General features: G+C 46.6%; 1 protein-coding gene across 4 annotated transcripts in view; it reads right to left on the bottom strand.

Annotated features, from left to right (window-relative positions):
• Positions 1-9868, bottom strand: part of Ptpra (protein tyrosine phosphatase, receptor type, A) — a 104023-nt gene that overhangs the window by 10828 nt on the left and 83327 nt on the right. For all 4 annotated transcript variants that reach the window (NM_001355161.1, NM_008980.2, NM_001163688.1 and 1 more), the window contains 6 exons: positions 8114-8150; positions 5824-5921; positions 3719-3838; positions 2824-2990; positions 2043-2178; positions 1017-1166 (listed from right to left, as the gene is read on the bottom strand). In NM_001355161.1, the coding sequence (NP_001342090.1) occupies positions 1017-1166; positions 2043-2178; positions 2824-2990; positions 3719-3838; positions 5824-5921; positions 8114-8150 (708 nt within the window). The remainder of the gene's footprint in view (positions 1-1016; positions 1167-2042; positions 2179-2823; positions 2991-3718; positions 3839-5823; positions 5922-8113; positions 8151-9868) is intronic.

The raw sequence follows: 9868 nt of genomic DNA, 5'->3' as shown, positions 1-9868 counted from the left end.
AAGGACGCTTTAAGGTGATTGGCTCTCTGTCTCCGCATTTACCACCTGTCTCACGCCTGAGAGCACACTCATCACACTGCCTTGTCTTTTTAGACAGGGCCTCTCTACATAGCCCACCCTGTTCTGGAACTTACTCTGTAGACCAGGCTGGCCTCAAATTCTTAGTAATCTACCTGCCTCTGCCTCCCAAGTGCTGGGATAAAGGTGTGCACCACCACACACAGCTCGATTCCATTTCTTAGATTTTGAGATAGTCTTGTAATCTTCCTGCCCCAGACTCCCACATAGCTGTAATTGTTGGCCTGTAGCCCTCGGCTCAGCTTAGGCTTGGGAACTTCATTTTTGTTTGTTTGTATTTTGAGATAGGTCTTTCTATGTAGTTCTGGCTGCCTTGGAGCTTGCTGGCATCAAATTCAGAGATCCTCTTGTCTATGCTGGGATTACAGGGGTGAACTACCATGCCTGGATTCTAGGAGTACTTCTCCATGAGAATATGACATGGGTTTTATCTGTTTACTCTTGGGGGGAGCAGAAGGCTTCTGGGGATTGACGCCACAGCCACATGCTATGCATACGTTCTATCACCAAGTTAACCCCCTAGTCACAGGCCTAAGTGTTAAGTCACTGTCTAATCGCATCAGTAGTGGTCGGCAACCTAGGGTTCATGGGCCCAACATTGCCTATTACCTGGAAATAACAGCCTAAGCCATTGGTTCCCTTGTCTCTGGGCGCTTCTGTGTTACAACGGCAGTATCGAGCTGTTGGAATACTGCATGGCCTGCCTTTTACACTGCTGAACATGAGAATCACCGAGGGGTGCTGAGAGGTGTAAGGAAATACTGTTTCTATTCACTTCCCTTACAGACAGTTCAAGTGACTTTATCACGCAGGACACACTCAACTACCACTGGCCATGGCTCTCACAGAATTAGCATTTTTCCTAGATCCTTTTTTTTTTTTTTTTTTTTAAGACCATGTGGTCCCTTCTGTTTGGACACTGTCCAGCTTCAACTCACCTTAAACTCCTCCTCTAACCCGTTGTTGCTCGTCCCTGGGATCTTGTTATAAATTTTTTGTAGGTGGGTTTCTAGAGAAGTCACTTCCAGTTCTGTGTCCCCATACAGATAATGCTCCAGAAGGGCCTGGTATATGAAGACGTACTGCATCTGAAATGTGGATCACAGAGGTCTCAGTTACCAACAGCATGGCACCAGATCACTCCCAGGGCTAGCTTTACTCAGTGCACTTTCCCTCTGATTTTAGCAGGGATAGACTTGTCATTCATACTGTCCCAATACAGTGACGCAGCACTTGAAATGCATGAGTTCTCCTGAGGGTGGGGCGGTTAGGTTGGGAGACATGGTTCTGGCCTGGCGGATACCAAAGTCTGGAGCCTGCAAGGTCTGCAGGGCAGACCAGCCTGGATCCATCCCGGGTCTGTGATGTGCCCAGAGTCTCACTATTGCTCTTGGACTTAGCAGCATCATGACTGTGGGCCCTAGCACGTTTGCATTCAATACCAACTGTTCCCTTATCCTTAAGGTCCAATAGAAACAACAGCCACCTTTCTGTTTCCCCCAGCCACGGAGCTACAACCTCTTGTATGCGCTATTTCCTTTTAAAAAGATTTTTATTTATTTTATGTGTATGAGTGTTTTGCCTCATGTATGTATGTGTAAATACTATGTGCATACTAGTTTCTACAGGCTACAAGAGGGTGTTGTGTCTCCTGGAACTGGAGACACTGTTACAGATAGTTGTTAGCTTCCATTCCATGTGGCTGCTGGGAACTAAACCTGGATATTCTAGAAGAAAAGCTAGTGCTTTTAACCACTGAGCCACCTCTCCAATCCCCATGCCTACTTTCTTTACGTATATGGCAGAAGGAAGGAACTAACATGTAATCTGTCCTTTGATCAACACATGCGTTCCATGCATGTGCATACACACTGTATGATGCCCATGCACAATGGAGTCCTCAGAGCAGGCAGGCGTCCTGGCAATAGAAAGCCTTTCCCCTGCCTCACCCGCTGGTCACTCACGTCTGTCTGTACCATCTGGCAGCGCTGGGCCCGGATCCGGCTCACAAACCCGTATACATCCACTTTGCGTTCCGAATGCATCATGTCCAGCATGGCATCGATGACAACAAAGGTGCCAGTGCGCCCTACACCTGCACTGTAGCCAGAGAGCATGGGGTTAGTGCGTTCAGGGGCAGGCAGGGCAGAGTGCACAGCTCAGGGGGCTCCAAGCAGACAAACTGTAATTCCTAATGGGACAGAACACTGAGCTAGTGTCAACAATCCTACTGAGCTAGGAGTTCCTGGTCTCTAGTTATCAGAGCCTGGGTACCCTGATATTTAAGGGTCTCAAGTTGTCAAGGGAACTGAGTCAGCCAACTGGCTTCACAGTGTGGTCTCTCTACTCCAGACCAAGGAGGGCTGCCCTCCTAAGAAGAAAGGTACATTAACGCCAATAAATATAATAGCAAGAGCAGATGATTTTATCTCATGCATTGTCAGGGGTATATACTGAAAATAATGGGAGCCAGGGAACAATTTCTATAACTGCAAATGCAGCTTTTGGAGGTAAGACATAGTCTCTGACTCAAGTCTTCCTTCATAGTTATTTCAGAACCAGAGTAAGCTGCCTAACTCCCCGGTCATATTCTCCACCTCAGAACAGAGCTGGAGGATTCCTTCTGGCTGCTGCCTGGGGTCCCAGCTATGCATGTCTTCTGTGTCAGCCCCCTGGGTCAGGTCCCTGCGCTGACCCCTTACTGGCCAAGGGGGCAGAAAGTGGCAAGAGTCAGGCCACACTGACCTGCAGTGGACCACGATAGCCCCTGCGTACTGAGGGTTACAGGCCTTCACCTTCTTGAGGAACTTGAGCATGCCAATTGGGGTGAAAGGCACCCCAAAGTCTGGCCAGCTGGTGAAGTGGAACTGAGTGATGAGGCGCTGTGGTTTCCTGTTGGTCACGTCGCCCACCTGTCAGTAAGGAGTGAAGTGTTTGTTCTGGTGACAAGGAGGGCAGCAGGAGGGCAGGCACACGTGACAGCGGTCAGGAGGCTGTGCAGCTGCTACCATGCTTGGCCTACAAACACAGCCAAACTCAAGAGAACTTTAGTGGCCTGGTCTGAGCCCAAGAACCGTTATGGTAAACAGCAGGGTTGGAGACATACACAGAGCGCAGGATCTCACTATGTACAACGGGCTGGTCTCCTAGTCAGAGATCCTCCTGCCTGTGCCTCTCAGCGCTGGGATCAAAGCACAGCTAGCAGGGCTCCGGATTCTTGGTAAATCCTCTTTCCATAGCACCCTGGACCCCAACAACCCCAATGTGGTTCAGACCTCCACGGTCACTCTGGAAGGTTTACAATAGTCCTGGCATAGCTTTGGTATAAGAGATCTTTAGCAAGGTGAACCCAGCATCCAGAAGACTGCCCCACTTCCTGAAACCCTCTTCACACGGCCTTGGCACGTTCAAGGCAAGAGCACTTTGCCTGAACAGGTCCCTTTCCTCCCAGCCATAAAAACACTGCTTATTTAACAGAGGAGTTCCTGGAGGTCAGATCCCTGGTTGCAGAACCCACACAGATGGTATATTGTGTGATTTCTGACCTCCTGAGTAAGAAGGGGACAACCCAGACCTTCCCACCCTCTTAATGGTTGGCAGACACCACACAAATGCCTGGATAGGAGGCAGAAGACTGTACCTGCTGGATGCAGAATTTCCGTACTGTGTAGTCCACCAGAACAGTCACATCCTCGACAGACACACGGACATTCCCATAGGTCCAGCAGCCTTGGTCTGGCCAGTATTGGGCACATTTACACTACAATGAAAACAGACACATGTCTCTCACTCAAGACTGCAGATGTAAATAAAGGGACTGAGAGAAAACCCCCCACAAAGCCTGTCTCTCCTCTGTCACGTCTGTCAGCTAAAGGGTTAGTTGCTGTAACTTATTTTCTCTTCAGCGGCACCCAGCCTTACTCACAGACCTCTCCATCTTTTCCACTCCTACCGCTCAGCTCAAGGCAAACAGGAAACTGTTTTACCACAAAACCTGCACCACCCAATCTCCCAGGTCAGGCTTTAGACACAAGCCTGTGTGAAGGAGGGACTGGCCAAATGCTGTGACAGAGCTACTACAGTGTACTCATACAAACTATTGGCTTGTTGTCTACCCAAGGTCTTCCTGCTGACTCAGCAGCTTCCAAGAGCTAACAGTTTGCTTGGTCGCCTTAGAGCATACTATCATAGACCCTGGTCCCAAACTACCCTTCTAAGCGCTCAACAATCCACAATGGATTGAGGTGACAGAGGGCCCTCCTTGAGAAAGTCATAAATGAGGATTCATCTCTGTGGGCTGATCTATGACTCAGTGTGGTGGTTTGAATGAGAATGGCCGCCATAGGCTCATAGATTTGAATGCTTAGTCATCAGGGCGTGGAATGACTTGAGAAGGATGAGGAGGTGTGGCATTTCTCTCTTCCTACTACCTGCAGATCCAGACGTAGAACTCTGTTATTCTCAAGCAACAAGCCTGCCTTCATGCTGCCATCTCCTCATCAAATGATAATGGGCTAAATCTTAGAAACTGTAAGCAAGCTCCAATAAAAGTGCTATCTTTTCTAAGAGTTACCTTGGTCATGGTGTTTCTTCACAGCAATAGAACAGTGACTAAAGCACTCAAGTTTGGCACTGGCTATGGCCCAGCTACAGAGCTGATCAGGCCAGGAAGTAAAAAGGAGCTGTTAGAAGCTGCCCCCAGGACCCTGTCCTCTCTCAGGCAGCAGGGTAGAGTTGGCCCTGGAAGCAGTGGTTACTGGTGAGCCTGCCCCATGGACATGTGAGTAGGAGAGCCAGCGGGCTGACCAGCTCAGACACTCTGAGGCCCAGATCTAGGGCTTTGAATTGGCTCATACCAACAACTACCCCATCAATGAACTGCTGGGAGTTCATGAACGGGCTGGTATTACAGATCAAAAACTATAGGATCTTCATGACATAGAGCAACAACGGGATACCCAAGAGGAGTCCCCAGTATCTATCAACAGAGTAGCAGAAGCCAGAGGCCTTTAACAGACCAGCAAGTCATTGCAATGAACAAATAAGCAAATAATATGGACGAAAGGGTGGACTGTGGGATACACTGTGACATACTAGAGATTTTTTTCTGAGTTGGGGGTGGGGAGGTAACAAGGGTGGAGGATGCATATGAAGGGAGAGAGAGATGAGTAAGATTCAGGTGCATGATGTGAAATTCACACACACACACACACACACACACACACACACACACACACACACACAAAGCAGCAGCAGCAGCAGCAGCCAACAGACTTGGTGTGGCTTCAGCTTCACTGCCCTCCTGCTGGCCACACCTATATTAGGGGCTCTGCTAATTTTATTCGTTTCTATGGTTCCCTCTATCAGCTTGAGGGTATACCAAAAGCTTTAGAAGGTGCTACAGGAAACTAAAGGAATAAGGGACCAGAGACACTGAGGGGAAAGCCTCTTGCCTTTTCTAGTTAATGGCCCACGTCTCCCTTCTTGGTTACTTTGGAATGAGAATGAGCTATTTTAATTCCAGACATGACAACGTGCCATGGACACCTCTAGCCCCTGTCCTGATACTCACCTGAAGTTTCCAGGCTACAGGAAGAGACACATTAGCCTGCCTGGACAATCTACTAGTGGAGTAACAGAAGAAAGAAGACAGCTAGGCTCCAGCTTAGAGCTCCAGCAGAGCAGACCCTCCATCTACCAGATATGCCAGATATACTGGGGCTTGCTTCTAAGTTTCCGGCTTACCTCCTTTCTCTCCTTCAGGTTGGTCACCATGACAATAGTAGCTGTGTTTTGTTCCCATATCATTCTCCAGAAGTCATTCACTGTTTCTTCTTTTGGTCCTAAAGCAGCCGAAGTGAGGATTGGAAAGGGGAAATAACTCTAGGATCTGAGACTACTCAGTCTGATTTTTGGAATTTTGTGCCTACATATCTTCAGGGGGATATCCACCTTATTATCCATTCATCCACCTGACAAGTGAATGTTTCCCATGTATCGACCATGTGTGTACCAGACACTTCATTAGGATTGTGAGCAGGAGGCTTCCAAGTAGGAAAGAACACAATGGTTTTCTAAGGGTAAAAGACTAGAAGTCATGAATGGTTACTGAATACAGTCCAGACAATAAGCCAAGGGCTGACTCTGACATTTACTCTGTCCTATTACTATTACTCTGCCGTGAATGCCATCAACCCCAGAAAGGTTGAAGGACCTGTTCAGGCTGGAATTCAAATTTACTTTCCATACAGCCCTTCTCAGGAAGTCATAAGAAGTTCCTGAACAAAGCCAGGCTCTGTACAATAAGAGGGAGGCGGGGATTTTACAGTGGAGAGGCTAGTGGAATTCCAGGGTATGGTAAATAGAAGTCTTTGCAATCAAACTCTGACAGGGCTTAGGGGCACTGGATCTGCTATCAAACTAACGTTTTAGGAAAGCCCCCAAATGTACTTAAAACAATGAAGCCTTAGGAGGCAGCAACATAGCTCAGTGGGTAGAGGCACTTGCAGTCCAACCTGATGAGCTGAGCTCAGTCTCTGGGACCCACATGTATTCCACGGCATGTGTGTGCCAGTGATAGCCCCCTTCCAATAAATAATTAAATTCTTCAGCTTGTTAGCATGGTGGCACATGCTCTTAATACCAGCATTTGGGAGTCAGAGTCAGAGAAATCTCTGTGAGTTGGAGGTTATCCTGGTCTCTATTGGAAGTCTTAGTATCAAACCAACCAACTAACCAAACAACCAAATATCCAGCTCAGCTGAATGTGGTGACATGTGTCTTTAATCCTAGTACATGAGAGGCAGGGGATTGATCCTGTGCTGGTCTACACAGTGAGGCCCTACCTCAAAAAAAAAAAAAAAAAAAGACTTAAACCTCACTTATTGAAGGTGTTGAAAGGAGACACACTATTAGGAAAGAGTTTAAGGGGAAACCAGTAGCATCTTTTATAAAAAACTAGATGACTAGAAAAACAAGATAATGATTAATCTTGGAAAAGAAGGAAAAACTGCAAAAGCATGACATATTATTGATTGGTTTTCTCCATAAGGGACTTTGTAAAATGGACCTTTCGATACTAAGTCATCAAGATGACTGTCATTAGTTGCAAACCTATAAGATGTATTATCTTCCTTCCTTCCATTCATTCTTTTTTTCTTTTCTTTTCTTTTCTTTCCTTTTTTTTTTTTTTAAAGACAGGGTTTCTCTGTGTAGCCCTGGCTGTCCTGGAATTCACTCTGTAGATCAGGCTGGCCTCTAACTCAGAAATCCGGCTGCCTCTGCCTCCCGAGTGCTGGGATTAAAGGCATGTGCCACCACTGCCCAGCTATTCCCTTCTTTCTTGTGTGAGAGTATGTATGCAACATGTTCATGTGCATTTGTGTGCATTTGCATATTACTGTAGAGGTGCACTGTCTGGCAATGGGGTAAGAAGTCGAATGTTAGGGTTTCCTCAATCACTCTCTTCCTTATTTTTTTGAAGACACTCTTTCACTGACTTAGAGCTTGATAACTAGATAGACTGTCTAGACTGACTAGATAGACTAGTCAGTGAGTCCCTAGGATCTTTCCGTCTCTGCCTATCATGCAGTGGAATCAAGTATGTGCCGCCATGAAGCCTTTTAATGAGGTTGCTAGGAATCTACACTCAGGTTTTCATGTTTGTGTAGCAACCACTTTACCACCTGAGCCATTTCACCAGCCCTCTGTGTATCTGTTAGATGATAGCAACTGGAGAAAAGTTACTGTATTTTCTTTTTCTTGTTTTTTAAAATTTATTTACTGTTATAAATAAATATACTGTTGCTGTCTTTGAACATACCAGAAAACGGCGTCAGATTTCATTACAGATGGTTGTGAGCCACCATGTGGTTGCTGGAATTTGAACTCAGGACCTTTGGAAGAGCAGTCAGTGGTCTTACCCACTGAACCACCTCACCAGCCCAAGTTACTATATTTTCATTATTTCATTTAGTATTTGGCCAAAATTAGTATGGGCTCATGGTTTAGCCCAAGAATAAAAAGTTGTCATTACCTTGTGCAGCGATGAATTTGTTCTTTTCCTGGTAGCCCTGAGTGGAAAGGGATGAGAAAGAAAGTGAAAAGCAGAAGTTGGCAGACTGACTCTCCAGTCGGCCTCTCAGTTCACAAAGCTTCCCCCGTGAACGGTCTAGGCAAATCACAAGAATTTCCACTACAGAAAGCCCAGGAGAGTTAGAGGAGAGTCAGAGATGGTGAAGCTCAGATGGTGTGGGTAGCCTTCTCAAGGGGAATTACCAGGAATACTCAGAGAGTTTGCAGAGACCGACCCCTGGTCTATACGTTTCTGATGCTTTTCTAGTAGCCAACAATGTGGGTTTTAGTGTTCATGGGGTCAGGCCTTCCAAGGCAGAGCATAAAAGGTAGTTCCAGGGTGGAGCTGGGCTGAACTTGGGAAGGACAAAGTATCTGTTCTGAAGGATGTTTCTCAGGTGTGAACAAACCCTTCAGAAACAGCCAGGTTTGACAGTGAGCATCTCCATTAGTCAGTGGGAGACAAGAAACAAAGGAGACAGGGGATGTCATTCAAAGAGATAAGGAGCCTCTGAGAGACTCAGATCAGACAGGATCTTTCCTCTCTCCCTGTGCAGATAGATGGCAGCAAGGTGGGCAAGGGAAAGCAGTCTTGCTGGGACACCAGGCCACACCAAGGTAGGACAGACCTAAACCTGAGAAGTCATTCCCTGTTCTAGTTTAAACAAAGGCAGGATAGAATTGTTTCACAGCAGAAGAAAGCATGTCAGCAATTAATAGCAGGCTTCTGACAACATTCTTTTGAGAACAGGAATTTAGTTTCCAGAAATGTTTTTTTTGTTTGTTTGTTTGTTTTTTCCGCAGAAATGTTTTAAATCATTACAATGTGAAAATCGAGACAGCTGTAATTCAGGATACTCAATTCTGCCCCACTTCTAAATGTCTAGTTAAGACTAATGGGCTCTTAAACACACTAAGTACCCTACCTTCCTGGCTTCATGAAAAGCCACCGTATAAGTCTCAATGGAACACACACACACACACACACACAAAAAAACTTAAAAAAAAAATCAACACAAACACACATTTGTGGAAGCCGGCCCCAGTGTGCTTCCTATATGGAGTGGGTCAGTTAGTTACCTTCGTGGAAGAGCACCCACCTAATGATTAAAGCAGAACAGAGGAAAAACTACTAAGGGACTGATGAAATGTGGCTACTTAGCTGCCTCCTTGTCTCTGCTTTCTGAAACCTGAGTCCCAGCTGGCTGTGTGGGTGGAATTCACATTCCTGCAGGTAGACACACTTTGAAAGACTTGCTATGCTCTCAGGCACCTAACGGTGGTGAGGAGCTGGCTCCTATCAGTCTAGACCAGAGTCTCATGTCAATGTGTCAACTGTCTGTGCTTCAAGTCCTGTGATCCTTAGCAGGGGAGGTAGTCTTTGTGCTGCCCAGAATGTAGACGCCTGCAGCTGCCTGCACCACTCCAGGGTACCTGGGACTGCTTTCCTTCCCTCAGGCCTTGGTTCACAGGGGAGGCACTGACCAGACTTACTTGGTAGCAAGCAGTCTTTCTTGTCTTGGTCTCCCTTATTTTTACTACTGAGGGTAAGGCCTGCTTTTGTTTGTAGCATTTGAAATGCTCACAAAAGGGTTTACAGAAATATGCATCTATGGGCTGGAGAGATGGCTTAGTGGTTAAGAGCACTGACTGCTCTTCCAAAGGTCCTGAGTTCAAATCCCAGCAACCACATGGTGGCTCACAGCCATCCATAACC

The sequence above is a fragment of the Mus musculus genome, chromosome 2 (genome assembly GCF_000001635.26).
Source record: "Mus musculus strain C57BL/6J chromosome 2, GRCm38.p6 C57BL/6J".
In the NCBI taxonomy this organism is placed as follows: Eukaryota; Metazoa; Chordata; class Mammalia; order Rodentia; family Muridae; genus Mus; species Mus musculus.
This window is presented reverse-complemented; position numbering and strand designations above follow the sequence as displayed.